Source organism: Anomaloglossus baeobatrachus, chromosome 4 (assembly GCF_048569485.1).
Source record: "Anomaloglossus baeobatrachus isolate aAnoBae1 chromosome 4, aAnoBae1.hap1, whole genome shotgun sequence".
Classification (NCBI taxonomy): domain Eukaryota; kingdom Metazoa; phylum Chordata; class Amphibia; order Anura; family Aromobatidae; genus Anomaloglossus; species Anomaloglossus baeobatrachus.
The window spans coordinates 262786155-262809189 of record NC_134356.1 but is presented as its reverse complement, the minus strand read 5'-3'; the positions used below and the strand labels follow the sequence as shown (position 1 = coordinate 262809189).

At 47.1% G+C, this 23035-nt stretch overlaps 1 protein-coding gene across 1 annotated transcript; it reads left to right on the top strand.

Moving 5' to 3' along the window:
* Nucleotides 1-800: 800 nt before the first annotated feature.
* Nucleotides 801-22657, top strand: SOCS2 (suppressor of cytokine signaling 2). The gene is made up of 3 exons (XM_075344805.1): nucleotides 801-926; nucleotides 1614-1843; nucleotides 21532-22657. The coding sequence occupies exons 2-3, from the start codon at nucleotides 1702-1704 to the stop codon at nucleotides 21987-21989; spliced, it is 600 nt and encodes a 199-aa protein (XP_075200920.1). The 5' UTR covers nucleotides 801-926; nucleotides 1614-1701; the 3' UTR covers nucleotides 21990-22657.
* The last annotated feature ends 378 nt before the right edge of the window (nucleotides 22658-23035 follow it).

Below are 23035 nucleotides of genomic sequence, written 5' to 3'. Positions count from 1 at the left end.
CTTTTTACCTGCTTTTTTGCTGCTTTTTCAACTGCAGCGTTTAATGCCAAAATGGTTATGTTCTGCTTTTCAAGCAAAGTCTATGGGAATTTGGGTTTCTTGTCCGCACTATGCAGTTCAAACTGCAGCCTTTTTGTTGCAGACCTTTGGTCAAAAACTCAGCTTTGCAGTGCAAAACCCAAATGGCAAAAACAACTGACATGTGAATTGTTTTTGCCATTTGGGTTTTGCACTACAAAGCTGAGTTTTTGACCAAAGTTCTGCAACAAAAAGGCTGCAGTTTGAACTGCATAGTGCGGACAGGAAACCCAAATTCCCATAGACTTTGCTTGAAAAGCAGAACACAACCATTTTGGCATTAAACGCTGCAGTTGAAAAAGCAGCAAAAAAGCAGGTAAAAAGCAGGTAAAAAGCAACGTGCGGACATAGCCTCAGGGTGATCGTAGGCTAGTGAGGCAGCGAGCAAATTCGCCTTGGTTTAGGCAGCAACTATCAAACCCCCTGCAGTATCTAACGTGCACTCGCACCCACCTTGTACGTCTCATCCGATTGATCGTAATGGTGATAGATCGTAATAGGTGACAGCTGCACCGGCCATCCACGCGGCAGGCAGCGCTGAGGCTGCAGTCATAAGAGCCGCGCGCAGAGGGCAGCAGAGAGCAGCGCTCGCAGACACTGGTCACGTGAGTCGATTCCTGGAAAGTTCCTGGAAAGCAGCCTTTACATTTACCAGATATGGGGAGGGAGACAGCGGAGCAGATCACAGACGGGGAGGGCGGGCGGAGGAGATCACAGACTGGGAGGGAGGGCGGCTCCGCACATCCAGGGAATGGGGAGGTGAAATCACTACTAGCACACAAACAAAGCCACGTTACTGCTGCAAGGAGCCATGGACCCCGGGCACTGACCGAGGAGGTGGCCTGTGTGTATGTATGGGCCCCTCCATAGTATGCCGGGCTGTGCGGGAGGGCAGGGGTTGTGTGAGGACGCCGCCGGTACGCAGGCTGCTTGCGGAGGAGTGCTGCCTGTTCCTAGACAGCCGGGGATGCTGCCTGCAGCGGCCGGACCTCCGGGATACACTGCATGTCCTGCACCGGCGATATCGGGCGTTGTTACATGCAGAAATCGTACATATGTGATTTGTTACGATTACATATGAGTAGCAGACAGGAGTTGATGCGATCGGCTGTGACTTGCGATATTATTTCGTGTCGTTGTTGCATATGGCAAGCATGCCGGAATTCTATAGACCCGATGCGATCGGTTGTGACCTGTGATATTAATCCTTGTCACTATTACATATGGGAAACATTCTGGAATTGTATAGACCGATGTGACCTGCGATGTTACTCATATGCCTGAATCCGCTGCTCTTCTGTGACATCTCATTAGTTCTTGTCACCTATGGGAAGCGGTCGGCTGTGACATGCGGTGTCTGTAGTCTGATTGTTGGAAGCGATTACCCGGATACAGGACATTTTATGTCTGGTCCAGGTGTCGGCGATATCGTTACGTATGCCACGACTAGCCCTGTGTATGAGGGTTCTCTTGCTGCCTATGTGTGTATTCTGATTGGGGCTACTCGGACTGATCGCAGACGATCTGCCTTTCAGGACGGAATCTGCCCCGATCTCCCTCTGTTCCTGGATGAGGATGCGGTGACTGGACCCAGGAATAGCGCTGTGTCCCCGGTAAGAGCCGATGACCCTGCGATCCCCCGACACTGCTGACGGCACCGGTACCATAGACAACGGAGCCGGGCACCGGGATACCCCGCCGGGGGACACTCGGGGGAGCACAGACGAGCGGATCGCCATGTCCATGCGAGAACTCCGCAGGTCAGGTAAGTCCTCGTAGTGCTGACTATCGGCGACATGCCGGCCGCTTATGGATTGTACAGGGGCTGTGCTTGGCTTCTGTAGGCAGGTGGCCCTGGCTGGTGCTCGGGAGAGGGGCCACATCTGCTGCAGGGGCTCCGGGGTCCTGAGCAAAGAGGCGCCATTTCACCTCAGCCTGTGCCCCAAGAATCCCCTCAGCGTGTGTAACTGTCCTGAGCGCCATTTCACCTCACAGATCCCCCTCAGTGTGTAACTGTCCTAAGCGCCAGGATCGCCTGTGTATGTCCTATGCCACAAAAATTACCTCACAAATAACTGTAATGAGCGCCACGGTCACCTCAGTGTGTATGCCTGTGCCCCAAGAATTACCTCACCGTGTAACTGTCCTGCGCGCCAATTCACCTCACAGATCACCTGTGTGTACAGTGCCACAACACTGGCGGCGGCACCGCTGTACCAGCTGTCACACAATGGCACGCTTACTGAAATGTCGCACAGCCCAAGATAAATGTCTCCAATGCTTTAGACCTGTTCTAACAAGCCAAACCTTATCAGCTTTCACACTAATATGCTATTAGGATTGTGGGCTTCTAGAACACCTTGCTGTCCTGCAGACCTGCTTTGTATCAACGTGCTCCAATATGCTCGTACCCTTATGACGCAGGCAGCACCATCCAGAGTAAGGCCCCGTGCACACTTTATTTAAGGTTTTTACCTCAGTATTTGTAGGAAAACAAAGAGTGTGATAGAGGAAAAGTAGACTAGAAACAAGGGCTCCACTTCTGTATTCACCCACTCCTGGTTTTTGCAAAAAAAAAAACAAACTGAGGTAAAAAAATATCACTAAATACTCAATGTGCATGTGGGGTGTCTTTGTGGGGTTTTTTTTCACTGACACACAAAAATAGAATATAAAGCCATTAAAAAACCCCAAAAATTGGTGTAAATGAAAACCGCAAAAAAAGCCTTAATATGGCTCATTTGTCAGTCACATCTCTTAAAGTATGTGTGTGTGTGTGTATGTATGTATGTGTATATATATATATATATATATATATATATATATATATATATATATATATATATATATATATATATATATATATATATATATATATATATATATATATATATATATTTTTTTTTTTTTTGTGTAAAAGTAGCAAACCACCCCCCTCCCCACCAAAAAAGAGCTATAAAATAGTATCGCTGTAATCGTGCTGACCCAAAGAATAAATCAGATTACGGTAAGTATTTTTACCCCACAGTGAACCATGCAAAAAAAATAAATATTTATTTTTTTTTTTTTTTTTTTTTTTAATTCTGCATCTGAAAATTTCAAGGATCACAATGTTTATCCAAACTCATACACCCAAAAATGCTCAGCTCGTCATGCAGAAATAAGCCCTCATGCAGCTCTGCTAACCAAAGCTAGTTACAGATCTCAGAATGACAAACTACTGTTTAAAAAAAAAAAGTGTTTATTTTTTCTGATAAAGCAAAGCATAAGCAATATAAATATGGTATTACTGTAATCCGTCCAGTCATGAAGACTGCACGGTGAACCACATAACCATGCAAGCTACTCTTTTACTGTTATCTGATCATTCTACTTCCCGAAAAGGAGTCACCAGTTTGGGTCTTTTTTTTTTTTTGTTTTATGATCAAATACCACCGCCTTACTCTACCTCCTGTGCTGCATTCTAGAAAGTTGTATTTTGTCTTGCCCCTTCTCTCCCCTCCCCAAAAAGAAACCTTTGAATAGCTCCCGCGCTGTCGGTGACGTGGATGATGCGTCTTACATAGTGTTGAGCGAGTAGCTAACTATTTGTACTCGCTATGCTCTTAGTGAGTACTGTCCGCTACTCGCATATTCTTTGATTAGGGGGCACAATGTAAGTCAATGGGAAAAATAACTAAGTAGCGAGTAACCTGAAAGCAGTACTGTTTGTGCGAATAGTATGGCTTTCGGATTACTCGCTACTTGGCAAGTATTACCCATTGACTTACACCGCTCCCGCTACTCATAACGAATATGTGAGTAGCGGACAGCACTCGCTAACTACTCTCTCAACACTAGTCATACATCATCCACATGGGTGAACAAAATCTCGCACTTGCACACGTTACTTTGCCCCGCTGACAGCAGAGCCTGAAGCCTAACTGTGCATGTGTTGGAACACTTATTTACTGGAACCATTTCGCCCATATAGTTTTATTCCCTGCCGCCGGACATAGCGGAAGAGAAGTTTCACTCATGCGCAGCATCTGTCCTGAGCGCATTGTAATGAGGCAGATGGAGACATTTTGGACTTAGTCTTGTCCCTGTTTTGGCAGGGTCATGTCATTTTATTGCACAAATATCGATGACCATAATTTTTTTGCACACCTAAATAGATGGATACCACTGGAACAGATGCCAAATAAAGTCCAAAGTGTCTCCTTCTGCCTCATTAGAATGAGTGGTCCTACCTTGGGGTTTGTGTAAATGATCATTTTTGGGTGTATTTACATGGAAACCCTGACATAAGTGCTCAGCGCAGAACACAAGAATGTGACCCCAGCCTTATACTGAAAGCCATCAAAAATGATTTGTGTCCCAAAATGTTGATAATAATGCAAAAAAAAGAGACACCCCCCCCCCCCCCCCCCCCCACTTACGTCCATCAGTTACTGGAAATGGAGGGCTCACACATTACTGATAGAACAGACTGAAAGTGTCACCCTCAAATAAAAATGCCACGTGTGGCATTATTGTAGTGGGGAGAGTGCACTTAATTTACTGGGTGCACGCCTCCAGAAGCAGAAGTTGGACACAATGTGTGGGCATTGGCATATTTATAATTTTCCAAGAAGGCATGGATGTTAGGGACACTACAGCTGTAGATGAATTCATTGTGAGGTGCAATTTCTACCGTGGGGTCACTTGGGGGGGTGTTGCTGTGATTGGGAGAAAATGGAGTCAATATTTTCCTAGCACTTGTGTAAATTTTACATTTCGTGCTAAAACAGTATTTCGGTGGGTCTTGCCCTGCCCCTTCTGCTGATGTCATGCCCATGTAACCAGAGGTTCTTCTGCCCACTGGGATTTAGACATTATCCTTTGCAAATACTACATGGCATTGACTATTGATTCCAGGCAAATTCAAGCGCCAAAAATCAAATGGTGCTCTTTCCTTTCCAAGTTTTGCATGTGCCAAAGCAGCAGTTTTTTTTTGTCCACATATGGGGTATCCTCACATTCAGTAGAAATTGCTTAACAAATTATGGGGTTGGTGTTCTCCAATTCATTGTGAAAATTTCAAATTTGGGGCTAAAACAAAATTTTTAGTGGACTAAAATGTAATGTTTGTTTTTTTTATCCACATTTTAAAAAGTTTTGAAGCACCTATAGGCTCAATGCTAAAAGCACCTCTAGATGAATTCCTTGAGTTGTCTAATTTCTAAACTGGGGTAACTTGTGGGGGATTTCTGCTGTTTAAGGGCCCTGCAAAGGTGACCTGTTGCTAGGAATCTGTCAGCCAAGCTTGTGCTCCAAAAAATTCAAAAGATGCCCCTTCATTTCCAAGCCCTGCCGTACTCTCAGAGGTATCTGGGTTAAAAATTGTGGTGTGTGTTTTTTTTTTTTTTTTTTTTTTCGGGACGAGTTGTCCTTTTGAATGACTCAATTAGCTTTACAACATCTTCTACCTGAAAACGGGAGGGGGGGGGGGGGGCAATGAAATTGTGACACTGCAATTTAACTATTTGGTTTTGGGATATTTTTATATGGTCAAACTAATGAGTCGTTGGTACAAGTTCATAGATGCCAAACATGTATACTTAAGGGGTTTAAAGGAAAAAAAAAAAATTGGGTTTCTTCAAAAAAGTAGCACTTTTGCAGCCGTTATGAGACCCTTATTTTTCAGGATCTGGGTCTCTGTGAATTTTTTTTTGTGTTGAGCGGACGTTATGAATTATAGCATTTTTGTGTAGATGCTAGATTTTAATCACCTGTTATTGCATTTTAAAAAAGAGAGGAGAAAATTTGCGGCGACCCAAAATGTAATTTTTTTTTTTTTTTTTTTTTGTATTTTCTCACCACTGTGTACTGATTTAGATTGATTTTTTTTTTTATCTTTTGGTATCAGTGTCCGGTAACTCCCTAACGTGTATATTTTAGTTTTACTGTTTTATTTCAAATGTGGCAAATTAACAGGGTAACATTAACTTTGAGGGTTGTGGGTTTTTTTTTTTTTTTTTTTTTAATTTATATCTTACTAAGTTGCTCACTTTCATGTGTACCATTTTTTTAAAGGGAACCTGTCACCGGATGTTTATAGTAGTTACCTAATGGTCGGCGTAGAGCACATGGCTTGGATGGGGTGTCTTCATTCTCAGGGTCCTGCGCCTCCCCTTTCGGCCATCTTTGTCCTTCTGAAGCTAGTGTGGATGACGCATTTTACGTCATCTACACTAGCCGACAGTGAGGTTCTGCGCAGGCACACTACAATACTTTGATCTGACCTGCTCAGGGCAGATCAAAGTGCGCCTGTGTCGCGGGCGGAGGAGGGGACGCTGCGCTCTCCCACTGCTCGGGTCCGGCTGCTGCGGCCGCTGCTGCTGCTCGGTGGTGGCTCGAGCGGTGGGCCGGATCCCCAGGACTCAAGCGGCTCTCCTCGCCCGTGAGTGAAAAGGGGATGATTGGTTGTTTGGGTTTTGATTATGGATATTGTCCATGACGCCACCCACGGTTGTGGTGATTTTGGTGACCCCCACCGCTGCTCTGGATGGGGATCCTGGGAGCGGTGACAGGGAGGAACTGAGTTGTTAGTTCTCCCCTCCGTGGGTAGGGGGTTTTGTTGTCCGGGGCCCGATGATGGGGTAGGGATGGATGATGGCAGGTGGGTTGCGGGGCCTGGTGAGGTGCAGGGGCAGCGCTGTGCCGTACGGCACGGGGGTACTCTCTCAGCCTGAGACGATGACACAGTTCTCGGTAAAACACACGGCTGGATGACTGGTCCCCCAGACGGCTGCGGTTATTTCTTCCCCGTAGGTTAGTGATTACTGTCTCTCTCTGCACCTATGTTCTATGTTGATTCCGATGGGTTCCCACCGGTAACCCGCTCCCCGACTTGGATGTGGGCCAGAGGAGCCCCTTTTGCCCGCAGGCGCTGGCCCTGGGAAACGGTTGCCCGTGGCGGTGTCTCCCCTTCACGGTTGGACGGTTGCCTTCTGTCGGGACTTGGCTGTTGGGAAACCCAGGAGGTTCCCTTCACTAACGAGTTTGGCAAATTCACGGCGACTCCTAGCCTTGCCGGGGTCCGTAAGCCCCTGCCAGATGGTGCTGGCTTCTCTTTGCGTACCGGTCCGGTACCGCCAGGCCACCGCCCGTCCACGGTCCTTACGGTAGACTCCAATCAGACACTCCTGCAGACGGTCACCACCATCTGCCAACCTTGCTGTACCACCCGGGCCACACACCCAGAACGTCAGTTAGTTGCTCCACTACCACTTCTCTTCCTTCCACCTTCACTTCCAAAACTAAACTGTTTGGTTTCCCGCCTCCAGGACTGTGAACTCCTCGGTGGGCGGGGCTAACCGCCTGGCCCACCCCCCTGGTGTGAACATCATCCCCTGGAGGAAGGCAACAAGGGTTTTATGTCTGACTTCGGTGTGCCTGCTGGGAGTGTGGGGTTTGTGGATGCTGTGCTCTGTGGCCCCTGGCTTGTCCAGGGCGCCATATTCCCCCTTAGTTAAATGCAGACCGTCCGCGGGCTGCCCATCCATCACAGGTTTTATTTTCACAAACTGGAAAATATAGAAAAACGGTAAAACAGATTACATTTATAATATCTTCCCACATCGGGAGGTACTCTTAAACGTTGCGTAACTGTTACGGCTTCCGCTCTCTCCCACCCAAGCAACCTGGCCCTGATGCTGCCCCTAAACAAACAGGCAGCACCCCTTGACCCCAGTCCAGCACAAGTTGCCCAAGCGGGTTCTGTCCTTTTCAGGGGACCCACGTCCATGGGGGACCCCTGAAACCCGCAGAGGATCGCCACCGGTTCCGGTGGTGGCTGGGCCCCAGCCTGCTCCACTGCAGGCCCTTCCTCCAATCTGCCTCTCCGGAGGCGGTAACGGTAGAAGCCACAACAACATTTATTTACATGCCACAAGTTTGTGGTTGCCCTGCTAGTTCTCGGGCCTGTTCATAAGGAGTTCCTTATGCAAAATGGTGAATGGAATCCCAACGGGGACCAGTTGCCGGCAACGACCGGTTCCAAATCACATTGCAAATCAGGTGAGTTTTCATCAATTATTCATTCTTTTATCATTTTTTCAAAACTGTTAACAGCACTCTTATGGTCCCAACGGGGGACAATTGCAACGGTACTCAGCTGCCATCACTCCGACTCTTCTGATGAGGTGGCCCCATCCTCCGCCACCAGCATATCAAACATGCAGTGACATGCCTGCTGTGACAGGGGTGCCCGGTATCCGTTCCCACCATTGCGCGCGGTGTAATAAACTACCGGTTCTTCCACGTAGCAGAGACGCTCACTTGTCTCCTCACTTTCAAGGGTGGGCTCAGCACCGGAGCTGGAGTCACTCACTTGTCTCTGCATCAGGCGGGTTGCCACCAGCTGCCGCAGCCTCCCTGCTCCTAGTATCCAGCACATCACTCTTCTGCAGTAGTGTGGGACAGTAAGTCAGGTGGGTTCACATTGAGGCGCCCCATAAGTAATGGTAAGGGCGACGCGTGAGTCGAGACTGGGCCGGGCCCCTCAGCCGCAGTGGCCGGTCCTGTTAGGACATAGGGACGTGGGTCACCTGTTGGCTCCGTCACATCTATTCCCATCCCGTACACCGGGGCAGTCGCAATCAGCATCTCCACCTCATTGGCCCACTGCTCCATCATAAGGCATATCTGGTTCTTCTGGCGTTGGTTAAACTCAATTATTCTGGCCTTCATCCACTCCACGGTCCCGGGCTCGGGCACAGCACCTGGTGCCATCCTGGCCGGGGCCTCCGTTACGTCTTCACTAAGGGGCTGCAATCCTGGCGCTTCCCACAGGGGTGATTCAGGCCGACTCCACGTGTCTGCAGCCAGTCGGTCCGCCGAGGCGGATTGGCAAGGTATCGCTACCGGTTGAATAGGTAGCGGGCCTAGTGGCGGGGCGACAGCAGCTAACACGGGTAGTGGGGGAGGAGGCAGGGCGAGCGGGGATGGACCAGGTCCCTCGGCCGTGATGACCGACCCGCTAGGGGTACAGGGGCATGGGTCACTCACCCTCCCTTCCAAATCCTCTTCCACCTCATGTCTCCGCATAGCCGCCACCACGTCCGCCATGTCGGTCTCCCACTCCTCCAGTAGGAGCTGCATGTGGGCTTGCACACGGTTGTTCAGCGGGGCGGTCCGGTCTCTCAGCCACATCGCCGTGCCGGGCGCGGGGGCGTCCTCATTGGTGGTCGGACTGTGCATTTTGGCAGTCTTCCAGGAACCCAGTATCGCTGCAGAGTCCTGGCGTCTCTGCCTTTTTTATAGCCGCGCTCACATGCGACCAGTCGCCATTTCCTCCCCCTTAGTCTCTTTTCGGCTCCTCCTCTATAGGGGCGGGGTTTTGGCCTTCACGCCTCCACTGCTCGAGCGGGAATTTTTCGCGCCCAAGATGGCTTTTCAAATTTTCCGGCCGGACACCTCCGGCGGTCACACAAGGCGCACTTCCACCAGTCAGTAGAATGGTAGGATCCTATTCGTGACGCCAAGTTGTCGCGGGTGGAGGAGGGGACGCTGCGCTCTCCCACTGCTCGGGTCCGGCCGCTGCTGCTGCCGCCACTGCTGCTCGGTGGTGGCTCGAGCGGTGGGCGGGATCCCGGGGACTCGAGCGGCGCTCCTCGCCCGTGAGTGAAAAGGGGATTTTGATGGTGGGGGTTTTGATTATTGTCCGTGACGCCACCCACGGTTGTGGTGATATTGGTGACACCACCGCTGCTCTAGATGGGGATCCCGGGAGCGGTGACAGGGAGCAGCTTGGTTGTTAGTTCTCCCCTCCGTGGGTAGGGGGTTGGTTGTCCCGGGGCCCGATGATGGGGTAGGGATGGATGGCAGTCGGGTTACGGAGCCTGGCGAGGTGCAGGGTCGCGGGGGCAGTGCTGTGCTGCACGGCACGGTAGTACTCACTCAGCCAATGATGACACAGTTCTCGGTAAAACACACAGCTGGATGGACGGGTCCCACAGACGGCTGCAGTGTTTTCTCCCAGCAGGTTGATGGTGACTGCCTTTCCCTGCACCTAGATACGGTAGATGGTTCCAATGGGTTCCCACCGGTAACCCGCTCCCCAGCTCGGATATGAGCCAGAGGAGCCCCTTTTCCCCGCAGGCTCTGGCCCTGAGAAACGGTTGCCTTGGCGGTGTCTCCCTCACTTTGGACTGTTGCCTTCTGTCGGGACTTGGCTGTTGGGAAACCCAGGAGGTTCCCTTCACTAACGAATTTGGCAAATTCATGGCGACTCCTAGCCTTGCTGGGGTCCGTAAGCCCCTGCCAGATGGTGCTGGCTTCTGTGTACCGGTCCGGGCCACGGTCCTTACGGTAGACTCCAATCAGACACTCCTGCAGACGGTCACCACCATCTGCCAACCATGCTGTACCGCCCGGGCCACACACCCGGACGCCGTCAGTTGCTCCACTACTACGTCTCTTCCTTCCACCTTCACCTCCAAAACTAAACAGTTTGTTTTCCCGCCTCCAGGACTGAACTCTTCGGTGGGCGGGGCCAACCGCCTGGCCCACCCCCCTGGTGTGAACATCAGCCCCTGGAGGAAGGCAACAAGGGTTTTATGTCTGACTTCGGTGTGCCTGCTGGGAGTGTGGGGTGTGTGGATGTTGTGCTCTGTGGCCCCTGGCTTGTCCAGGGCGCCACATCAGCAAGACTGACACCTTCAATATAGTGATGCTCCTAGATGACACAAACTCATAGTGCCTGATAGATGCAGCTTGATAACAGGTCTATAAAATAACACCATCCTCTTCTGGGGGTGTTAGGTAAAAACTCTAGAATGTTCAGCTGTTGCCTGCTCCTGACCTAATTGGTGTGTATCAAGTGCATGTAGTGAAAGAATTACATCAGACCAAGGGTCAGGTGTGAAGTCTCTCCTTGATCAGAAATTGGCACCAAAGATTTATTCTAACAGTTTATACTTGTATAAACTAGGAAAAGGGTCATGGTCTGCTCTACAGTGGGTATGCTCGGATGTGTTTGGTTGGTCAATGGGTTAGTCCATGGGCTGATCATGATGTAATCAGTGGGGCGGCCCTCTAGGTTGGCCAGTGGGTCTTTTTCCTTATATGGTGGCTCTGGTTATCTCTGGACATTCCTTGCCGGGGGGTGGAGAACAGGAAATGGCGGCCATTTTTTTTTTTTTTTTTTTTTTTAGATCTGTCACATGTATGATCTGAACAGGCTTATGTAAGGTGAAATGATTTCATTGGCCCCCAACCCCCACAATCCCCTATACTGTATCTGGAGCTTAAGTATTTGGTCCAATAGCCCTCCTCAACAGGGGCACGGCTGCATAATCATTCTGAAAGCTTCCTTGCAAGTTTTGTTTAAAATGGCTACTATATATTAATAATTAATTATATTTTTGCATCTTGGCCCCCATTTATTGAAATAGTTTACTCAATCTGTCTTTACTTAAAGGGAGGTTCTTGCTACCTCATCTGAGAGCAGCATAATGTAAGGGCAAAGACCCTGATTCCAGTGATGTCACTTGCTGAGCTCTTTTTTGATTATCAAAACGACAGCAATATTTTCTTAGCTGCAGTTAGAGCTCATCAATATGCTGGACTATCTGGCTGCCTGCAAAGTAGCTGATTTAAACAGTGAATATGTGAAAAAAATAAATATATAATTCCCCCCCCCCCCCCCCCCTCAAAATACACTAAACTCATTAAGCGACACCACTGAAATCAGGGTCTTTCTCTACATAAGGCTAGGTTCACACTGCATTTTTGACGCTGCGTTTATGTGGCAAAAAACGCGGCAAAACGCACGCGTTTTGCTGCGATTTGGTGCGTTGTTTTGCTGCATTTTTGATCACTGCGTCTTTATGTGTTTTTTTTTTTTTATCAGTGAACAATGCCATTAAAGATTGTTGAAGAAAAGTCTGTCATTTCGTTCTTCAATATGTTCTTCATTCTCCACTAGTGTATGCAATAGAGCAGACAGCTGCAGAACTACAAGGCTCAGCATCCTCCATCCAGGACTGAATGCAGGAGTTTTTTTGCCCCCAAAAAAATGACGTGGGCTTCGCCATATTTTTGTATGCTAGCCGGGTACAGCAGGCAGGTACAGGCTGCCCCCAACCCCAGCTGCCTGTTTGTACCCGGCTGGGAACCAAAAATATAGAGAAGCACTTTTTTTTTTTTTTTTTTTTTTTTTCTTTTCATGAAATAATTTAAAAAAAAAAAAAATGACGTGGGTTTCGCCCAATTTGAGTCTAGCCGGGTACAACTAGGCAGCTGGATTGGAATCCACAGTACAGGGTGCCCATGCTTTCTGGGCACCCCTGCTGTGAATTGCAGTCCTGCAGCCACCCCAGAAAATGGCGCTTTCATAGAAGCGCTATCTTCTGGCGCTGTATCCAACTCTTCCAGCTGCCCTGATGCCGGGTGGCTCGCTGGGTAATAATGGAGTTAGGGCTAGCTGTATATTATCAGCTGGCCCTAAGACCGAAATTCATGGTGTCATGCCAATATTAGACATGGCCACCATGAATTTCTAGTAAAGATGAAAAAAAAACCAACACACAGAAAAATATTTTTTATTAGAAATAAAACACAACACAATTAGTGACTCCATCTTTATTGAAATAAAGAACCCCCCCCCCCCCCCCCCCCCTTCCCCTGCAGTAATCCTGGGTCAAGGGCCCCGCGCCGTCCAATCCGGATCCAATATCTGATGGGTTTGCTGGAAGGCAAAGCGATCAGATGATGTGTCAGGTTCTAGGGGCTGAAGCACATCACACATCAGCTGATTGTATAAAAGCCGTTTATACAATCAGCTGATGCATCGGTGCAAAAAAAAAAAATGCTCACTTTTATGTGCTGATTACCGGCAGCTCCTAGAGCGATTGGAGGACTCTGATCCCGTCCGATCGCTGCAGCAGCTGCCGGTAATCAGGGATGAAGTCTCCTGACGCATCCGCTGATAGGTTAAACCGGCCGGGCGCCCGCGTCACTGCGATACTTACGATCACCTGATGCGTCAGGTGACTGCATCAGGTGATCCATCACCAGGTCCTGCATCCATCGGAGATGTCCCGGCCGTCTGCACACAGCCGGAGCGGGGGTGGCGATACCGTGAGAGGAGATGGGAGCGGGCATGGCACCGGGAGTCTGCAGACAGGTGAGTATTTAATTTTTTTTTTTTTTTTTTTTTTTTTTTTCTACTGTTCACTTTTGTTTTCGCAGCCGCTTCCACCTCCCGCCCGAACATGGTGCCGCACGTCAGCATACATGCACAGGACCGGAGGTGGAAGCGGCGGTGACGGTACCGGGAGGATTCACGCTTCTGTATTTACTGACAGAAGGAATCCTCTTCCTGTACATGTCACTTTACTACCCACCTCCTGCGTTTATAGCTGCGTTTTTGGTCTTAGCTGCGTTTTGGTGCGTTTCTATTTGCGTTTCTCATTGCGTCTTTCAACATCCCATTGCACTCAATGGATGAAAAGCGCAGTGAAAAACGCGGGAATAATTGACATGCTGCGTTTTTGTGGCACCACAAAAACGCAGCTGAAGAAAAACGCTGTGTGCAGACAGCAAAAATGAAAACTCAGACTTTGCTGGGGAAGCAAAGTCATGCAGTTTTCTGAGCAAAAACGCACCCGAAAACTGCGAAAAACGCACTGTGTGAACTTGCCCTTATGCTGCTCCCAGATTAGGTGGCAAAAACTTGGTGACAGATTCCCTTTGAGGCCTTGTGCGCACTAGGCGTTTTTGCTGCGTTTTTAGCGGCGTTTTTTACCGTGTTTTTGTGCTGAAAACGCAGTGACATTGCTTCCCCAGCAATGTCTTGAGTTTTCATAAGTGCTGTCTGCACATAGCGTATTTTTGTAGCTGCGTTTTTGTGGTGACCAAAAAAATGCAGCATGTCAATTATTCCTGCGTTTTTCACTGCGTTTTTCACCCATTGAGTTCAATGAGATGTTCAACAACGCAATGAAAAAAGCATATAGCTGCGTTTTTGACTAAAAACGCAGCTATAAACGCAAGGGGTGGGCAGTAAAGTGACGTGTACAGGAAGAGTATTCCTTCTGTTGGTAAACACAGAAGCATGAATCCTCTCGGTACTGTCACCGCTGCATCCACAACCCGCCCGGTGCCATGTCTGGGCGGGAGGTGGAGGCAGCGGCGAAAACAAAAGTGAACAGTAGAGAAAAAAAAATACTCACCTGTCTGCAGGGTCCTGGTGCCATGCCCGCTCCCAGATCCTCCCCCGGTACCGCCGCTCTGGCTGTGTGCAGTCTCCCTGGGGCACGTACAAAGCTTGCAGGACCTGGCGGTGGATCACCTGATGCAGTCACCTGACGCATCAGCTGATCGTAATTCTCGTGGTGTCGCCGGCTTTTTCGCGCCCGGCCGGCTATCAGCTGATCCTGCCATCAGGGGACTTCATCAGCTGACTACCGGCAGCGATAGGACAGGATCAGACTCTCATCCGATCGCTCCAGGAGCTGCCGGTAATCAGCACAGACGTGAGTATTTTTTTTTTTTTTTTGCACTGATGCATCATCTGATGTGTATAAAAGCCGATTATACAAATCAGCTGATGTGTGATGTGATTCACGTCCTTTAACCTGACACATCATCTGATCGCTTTGCCTTCCAGCAAACCGATCGGATATTGGATCCGGATTGGACGGCGCGGGACCCTTGACCCAGGATTACTGCGGAGGGGGGTTCTTTATTTCAATAAAGATGGAGTCACTAATTGTGTTGTGTTTTATTTCTAATAAAAAATATTTTTGTGTTGTGGGTTTTTTTTTTTCCATTACTAGAAATTCATGGTGGCCATGTCTAATATTGGCGTGACACCATGAATTTCGGGCTTAGGGCCAGCTGATAATATACAGCTAGCCCTAACTCCATTATTACCCAGCGAGCCACAGTCACCAGGGTAGCTGGAATAGTTGGATACAGCGCCAGAAGATGGAGCTTCTATGAAAGCGCCATTTTCTGGCGTGGCTGCTGACTGCAATTCGCAGGCGGGGTGCCCAGAAAGCTTGGGCACTCTGCACTGCAGATTCCAATCCCCAGCTGCCTAGTTGTATCTGGCTGGACTCAAAAATTGGGCGAAGCCTATGTAATTTTCTTTTTAATTATGTCTTGAAATTCATGAAATGAAAAAAAAAAAAGGGGCTTCCCTATATTTTTGATTCCCAGCCGGGTACAAATAGGCAGCTGGGGATTGGGGGCAGCCTGTACCTGGCTGGCTAGCATACAAAAATATAGCGAAGACCATGTGTTTTGTTTTTTTTTTTTTTTTTTTTTTTCTTTTTTCCATCAACAATCTTTAATGGCATTGTGCACTGATTAAAAATGCAGTGAGCAAAAACGCACCAAATCGCGGTAAACGCATGCGTTTTTGTCGCAGTTTTTAGCCGCGGGTGCGGTTTTTGAGACAAACGCACATAAAAACGCAGCGTGAAATAAACGATAGTGCGCACATACCCTGACACAGATTTTACCCTCAAGTTATCACATTAGAGATGGTGTTGTAAAAGCAGCTCTCATTTGCTATATAGGAGGCACACCATCTGCTGGAAATTCACCTGAAAGTTATTTCTTCATAGGACTTCCTGAGCACCAACTGTTCTCTCATTAATGGGAAAGGCTGTATTTACTGAAAAAAAAAGTGTACCCCCCTGAAATGAGAATGAGCTCAGGCCAAAGATCCAGATGTCTGATTATTATACAAGTTGTTTTTTTTTTTTTGTTACTTTCACGTGTATTTTTAATTTGAGACTAAGGCTATGTTCACACACTGCGTTTTTTACCTGCGTTTTGGGTCCGTTTTTGCTGCAGAAATTTCTTGAGAAATTCTTGTAACCTTTCTGCAGACATTCCCCAGCAAAACCTATGGGGAAAAAAATTAGCTGTGCACACACTGCGTTTTTTTCTTAAGAAAATTCTTTCAGTAGATTTTCTTAAGAAAAATGAGCATGTCACTTCTTTTCTGCAGCTAACTGCGTTTTTTGCCATAGATAATTGGCACAATAACGCAGGGAGCAACCAGCGGTAAAAACGCACCAAAAACGGACCGAAAACGCGGCAAAAACGCAGGTGCGTTTTTGGTGCGTTTTTTAACACAGGTGCACTCTTAAGAAATTTCTTAAGAAAAATCATTTTTCTAGTGTGAACATAGCCTAAAGTTGCTTTGAACAAACATTTGTTTTTGACTATATGAAAGTCTGACATCTGCTATGAGAGAATACAATATGATATAAAGGATCATTTTGTATATTCTCAAAATGTAGGGTGAGGGGAGTTTATTCAAAGTGTTAATTTTCTTAATGTAGGATGTTTCATATTGCTGTAACATCAGATTGCAGTAAGAAGCAGTCTTTCGATCACTTGAAAATGAAAGTAAAATGTCTGCACATTCCCAGAGTGTACAAGTATGACAACTGGTGACAGGATGAGACTCCTCGGTGTTCTAGTAAACCTTGTCTTTATTTCATGTCCCATCAGTGATGCAAACTTATTTCCACACAAGTTAAGAATATTGCTAGCCTTTTTAGGTATCTGCAAAATTTAGAACTATAAACTGTTGACACACTAGAGACAACTTTTAATCCTTTCTTGTTTAAGAAATGTGCAATCCTTGTTTTTACTTCTCGTAATATCAGAATCCCTCTTTTCTGTAAGTTGTGTTTTGTTTTTTTTTTTTTTTTTCTCGTGTTCAACTTCATGTTGCAAGTATTGCATCTTTTATGTATCTCATTACCTTTTTAACCAATTGGGTTAATTTGGAAGCAGCAGATCTCTTAATCCAGCTGAAACAATTGTTGTCACAGTATTTTTCCTGGGAGTGGTGCATAACATTATATCGTAAAGTAATTGCTGTCAGCTTTAATGCACTTTCAGATGCCGAGGTCATGTCTGCCCTTAGGAAAATGAAATGCTTGGAATTGGCTCAAAATACTTAGTACTGAGAGAACATTTTACTTAGGTGATCTCTTCCATTTTCCTTGTAATATTTTTTTTTTTATTTTTTTTTTTTTTTTTCCGTAGTGCAGTTTCTTTAGACCCATTTCTTGGAAGTCTGCATCTTTATTGAATGATTCTTCTCATGTTTAATTCCTCATCTTTTTATAGGCAGCGTTGAATGTTGCTGAATAGGAGTGAGAAGTGCAACAGTTAACTCATATATTAAATAAAAACAATTTGCAGCGTAGTAAGCTTAGATTTTCTTTTTTTTTTTTTTTTTTTTATTATATATAAATTTATTTATTTTTTTTTAAATTGTTTAAACATCAGTGCATGTATTCTTGGCACGGGTAGTGCTGACAGTACTTAGACATTTAGGACTGACTCGCTGTCATGGGACATGCAGATGTTTGGTCACATGTTTACCGTTACTTCTGCTCATGTTCCTAGGTGGGATGTTAACTGAGAACATATTAATCTGCTTAGAGATGTCAGGGGGAAAAAAAATGACCAATGGTGTAGGTTACCCCTTCCCACCTTACCCCTTCCCTGTGTGTGTGTGTGTGTGTGTGTGTGTGTGTGTGTGTGGCGCAGTGGGAATTTTTAATCTCTCTTCGCTAGTGCTACTGAAATCTAGCAAATGGGATGGGTCCCAACTTGGGACTCCTAAGTTGTTTAAGGCAGCTGGATGATGCCCTCAAAGGAAGATAGAGATGTGTGTATTTGTGATGCCAAAGTTTTTGAGGTGCCGGCTTGCCAGGATTTAAGGTGAGTCAGTAGCCTCCAGGGGCTGCAGGGCTTTGATCGCCCGTTCTTTCATGACAGCAAAGTCTAATGTTGGATGCTCCAGGGCCCACAGCCGTAGCTGCTTACGATCTTCCACGGATTCCAGGCCCTGTAGGAACTGCTCCACAAGCATCTTAGTCTCGGGGTGTAATCTCTAATGCTGTGTTGGGGGTGCTGTTTGCAGCTGTAGAACCTCATGCTCAGCTCAGCTTCGGTGCGGGTCTGAAACACAGCTCCCAGCCATTTAGATGGTGAGGACTGGACCGCTGTCCCCACCAACAGTCCAAGTTTCCACTTTCAGCTCAGCTGTGCCTGTCAGCTGACAGAGTACCTCAGATGCTTGTTGTCGGCCGGTCAGAGCATACATATCAAGAACAGTGCAGATCTTCCACTTGAATTCCTGCAACGCATCAGGTCGACCATCATATTGTGGGAGCCAGGCACGTCAGGTAAAGTGATCGACATGATAGGTGTGACCGCCTCGGCCCCAGGTGCCACCGCTCTTGCGACCGGAGCAGCGCCCACTGCATCCGCATTACCCTGGTCTGGTGGGTAGCGCTGCAACACTTCCATCGTCTGGTGCGGACATCTTCGCGTTCCCCCTTGGTTTTCGCCAGCCACTCACTAACGCTGGGGCACTCTGGGACCCAGCGTCTCCAGAGTAGCGATCATTCAATCCCTCAAGTCCTCATCCTATAGCCCAAATGTGGCCCGCAGCAATGAGGATGTAGGTTCAAGGGGCAAGAGAGGCCTACATCCTCATTGCTGCGGGCCACATTTGGGCTATAGGATGAGGACTTGAGGGATTGAATGATCGCTACTCTGGAGACGCTGGGTCCGTTCTATATTTGGGGAATCCCTTGAGGAAGGTACCTTATCTGGTGGATACCGAGGCCTATGAGATGTGGTTAAAGCCTTGGTTCTAACCTGGCCTTATATGCTTGGAGTCTGTTTTTACAAGTGTATGCATTTGCATTTGTAATTAACCCCTGCTACCTGGTGAGAGTCAGGGTATTTGTATTACAGTTAGAGGTTTATCTAACTATAAAGTATAGTCCCACCGTAATTGTTTCATACAGACTCTAGCATTATTCTGATTCTACTGTTGTCTTTTGGGACCACCAGCATTCATTAACCTTTGTTCTATGAACTAACTTTTCTTTCCACTCCTGAAGAACCTCAGATAGATGAAGGGAAACGCGTCGGGTGGGTTCGTCTAGGGACCGCTGGAGTTAATTGAGTGGGTTTCTGGGTTATTGTACCCTTTTATGTTTCCAATTAATTATATTGGTCATAGGTTATTGATATTATCTATATTATATCTTGAAATTTGGTTCATTTGAATGTGTGAATCCTTCAGTATCATCACCTCACAACTCCTAGGGCCATTTTAGGGCCAGGAGGGAGAGTCAACGTAGAGCGGGGGCGCCAATTGCGCAGGTTCTGAGGAAAGACAATGAATTCTGTTTTGTCAATGTTCAGTTTTAGGAATTGAGCAGAGAAAAAGGATGAAATAGCAGACAGACATTGTGGGATTCTGGTTAGTAGGGAGGTGTTGTCAGGTCCAGAGAGGTAGCTCTGTATATCAGCGTAGAGATGATACTGAAAGCTGCGGGACTCTATGAGCTGTCCCAGGCCGAAGGTATAAATGGAGAACAGCAGGGGTCAAAGAACTGAACCTTGGGGGACCCCGACAGTGGGCGAGATGAGGAAGTGGTGAGAGTGTGAGACGCCGAAAGTTCGGTTGGTTAAGTATGAGGAGATCCAAGATAGCGCCAAGTCTGTGATGCCCACAGATGGGAGAATTTGTAGTAGAAGGGAGTGGTCTACTGTGTGAAAGGCAGAGGACAGGTCCAGGAGGAGGAGTACAGTAGTGTCTCTTGGCTTTTTCAGTGAGTAGGTCGTTAGTAGCAACTTATCAGATTTTTTAACGTGTGTGTGTGTGTCTCGCCATGGAAAACCAGGTAGTCTCGTACGTAGGCCCCCCACATAACACCAATCCAATGAAGGGTTAAATCAGCCGACCTGAAACCCTAGTCACCTCCCTCAGGGAAGGACACACACACCAGTGGGTGGGACCAGGCAGATAGGGAATGCCCACCTAGAGGTCTGGAGAGCCTGGGGCGGGAAAACTGAGCAGTTCAGTTGAGAGAGTTCAAGTGAGGAGTGAAGTCTGAAAGGTGCCAGGGTCGGAGCCCTGACACCTTGGATAGGTGGCAGATGGTAGCCAGAGTCTACAGGAGATGGGAAGACGGGATGCGGAGATCCGAGGTGGACCGGGAAAGGGTTGGAGCCTGCCGGTACCGACACTGGAGAACCGACCCGGAAATCCGTGTGCAGAGGGGGTACTTTGTGCCGGTCCTGGCTTAAGGGTCCAACGGAATAGCTAATTAACCAGTTGAGGGCATGATTATAGGTACTGTCCCAACCTAAGTCTCTCAAGGTAGACAACCACCCACAGAGGGATAGGGCAACCGCCAGGGCCCGTATATCCCAAGGGTCAGTGTCAGACGGGCACGGCTCCCAACCAAAGGACTGAGAGCTGACTCCCGTGTTTCACACTGGCAAGTCCTTTCTACAAAAGAGTGCAGAGGAGAGAGACTTTGACTAACAACCTGGGTGTGGGATCAGATACACCTGTATGTGGCAGCCGGCCACCATCACCTTGGTTTTACCACAGGACTTGTGTGCTTTAATCAACCGTGAGTAACATCCCCGGCCTGGTCGGGTGAACCGACCCCCCCCCCCCCACTGCAATCACTATCCTCAGCCTAGAGACACTGGGCCCCAGGACATCCAGCCCACGGAGGGGTTAACATCCAGCTGCCAGACCAACGTCCCTGGGAGCCCTGCAACTGCAGTGGTGGTGCTACGTCTCACCACACACCGTGGGTGGCGTTACAGACATTCCACGTGTGTGTGTATATAGTTGTGCCACATACCCAAGTTGCCATTAACTAGGCTGTCAAGGACTTTACAAAAACCAGGCAGACTGGAAATGTGTGGCTGAAACTGTGATGTGCTGATGGGACGTTGCTGCAGGGAATTGAATAGGCAAGTATTTTATGCCAAAAAAACTTTGCAGCTTCTTGGCCCCATCTGTATATTAATGGAGTGTTAGCCAAAACAAATGTAAAACATAAACCTATGCAGTTAGAAAGTGTACTGAACTTCGGTTGCACTTCCTAAAATTACATAACATTAAATATTGAACAGAACCATACAGAAGGCAAATGGTCAGCCACGTAAATTGGCTCATGGGAATGATACCATGTGTTTCACAGGAGGTGGCTTCCTAAAGTGTCAGAACTGCAGAAAAACTACAAGTGATCCCATTTCAGAAATTCAATAATAACATTTTAAAGGGGGCTGGTGTTTAATCAGGGCCTTTTTTTTTTTTTTTTTTTTTTTTTTTTTTTTCTTGGTTTCTATTATGTGACACATTAGGTTAAAATGGGGGTGGTAAACTAATGTCCATCTTGAGTTTGGGTCTAATCAAGAAATATATATTTGACAATTTTTAGTTTTCTCAATGTACAATTCCACAAACCCAATGTTATCCAGCAGTTCGGTTGCAGTTTACTGCAAATGTAATATTCGCATGTTCTTTAATTTTGACAAATGTTCTGTATAGTCTAACTCTACTTATTTATTGAACCATGGAAATGTATCTGTTTTATACTTATTTTATTTATTTATTTTTGACAGGCTGGTATTGGGGCCACATGTCGGTTAACGAGGCCAAGGAGAAACTGCAAGATGCTTCTGAAGGCACTTTTCTTGTTCGAGACAGTTCACATACAGATTACCTCTTGACTATTTCTGTGAAGACTTCAGCAGGACCAACAAACCTGCGCATTGAGTATAGGGAGGGGAAGTTCAGGTTGGACTCTGTCGTATGTATACGCTCCAGACTAAAGCAATTTGATAGCGTCGTCCATCTTATTGAGTACTATGTTCTTCTGTCCAAAAGCAAGAAAATGGACGCTGAGGCTCTTCCCAACAGAACAGTGCACCTTTGGCTAGTAAAGCCACTTTACACCTCTACCCCATCCTTGCAGCACCTCTGTAGGATGGCTGTCAACAAATGCACAAACCAGATCCATGAACTACCATTACCCACCAGACTGAAGGAATACATAACAGAATACCGCTATCATGTGTAAGTCATTTTTTGGGCATGCCTGCGGCATGGGAAATGGAGCTATAACACTTCCAAATTCAGATCAGTGGCCAATTCCAAGAAGTTTCACGTCGTTTCATTTCAAACTGATTGCCATAAGACTATCCATGTCTTGGTTAATTTTTGCTTTCTCCTTAGTGATTCCCTATAATGCTGTCTAGTTCCCAAGTGCCCACTCCACCCCCCCTTCCCCCACCCCACCTCCTTGTTCTAGTCCACTTATTTAATGAGTAAGTTTCACTTCAACTTTTATTTCGTAAAATAGTACATATTAAAAGAGAAGGCAGATCTCCCTTTCACTTCCTGGTCTGATCTTTGACTCAATTCTTGGGTAAAAGCTGGCTAGTGAGGCCAGATTTTTCCCATTGCTGAAGCAGGTGAGTTGGTGCTTGTTAAATTCTATGGAAAGGGGAGAAGCTAAAGGCATAGCTTTTCTCCTGAAATGACCGTTGCAGTTCTCCATGGACTTTCGAAGCTCACAACGGTCACCGATCTCTCTAACTGGAAAACTTGTATTCACTGAAGTTGGTTTTTACCCATCCATTGGGAATTTTGAGTGATCAGTCTAGGAGGAGACAGAAGTAGATTTCTCCAATAACCTTTTCTCACAAGTACTACTGATTTATGAAAAATAAAATTGGTGTTCTTTAAGGCCCTGTCCAGCCTTCTTTCCTGTTCTATGGTATGGGTTCTGAGTGTAAAGATCTAATTACTCACACAGATGTCTTACTAGCGACAAACTGACAATCCTATTGAAAAGTGAGGATGTTACAGTGCATGTCTAGAATCAAACCTGTCGCACATGAATCATCTTAGCCCGTTCTCTGCTGTCAGCTTTGCGAGGAGATGAGTTTGATAGCAGTCAAGCCATGCTCAATCACAACATGCAGCTTAAATCTTAGAACCTTTTGAATTTGGCTGCTTAAGCAAGTGCTATGTAGCGATTTTACCCTTGCAGAATGCAATGGGAAGTGTCCACTAAATCCCTCTACTGCCCAGGCCTGCATACACAAGATTTGCACTGGCTGA

What these genes read in the sequence shown, in the direction of transcription:
- SOCS2 (XM_075344805.1), top strand. Translation starts at nt 1,702, where the DNA reads ATGACCCTGCGATCCCCCGACACTGCTGACGGCACCGGTACCATAGAC. An exon ending in GCGAGAACTCCGCAGGTCAG is followed by an intron (nt 1,844 to 21,531) that starts GTAAGTCCTCGT and finishes TATTTTTGACAG; the next exon opens with GCTGGTATTGGGGCCACATG.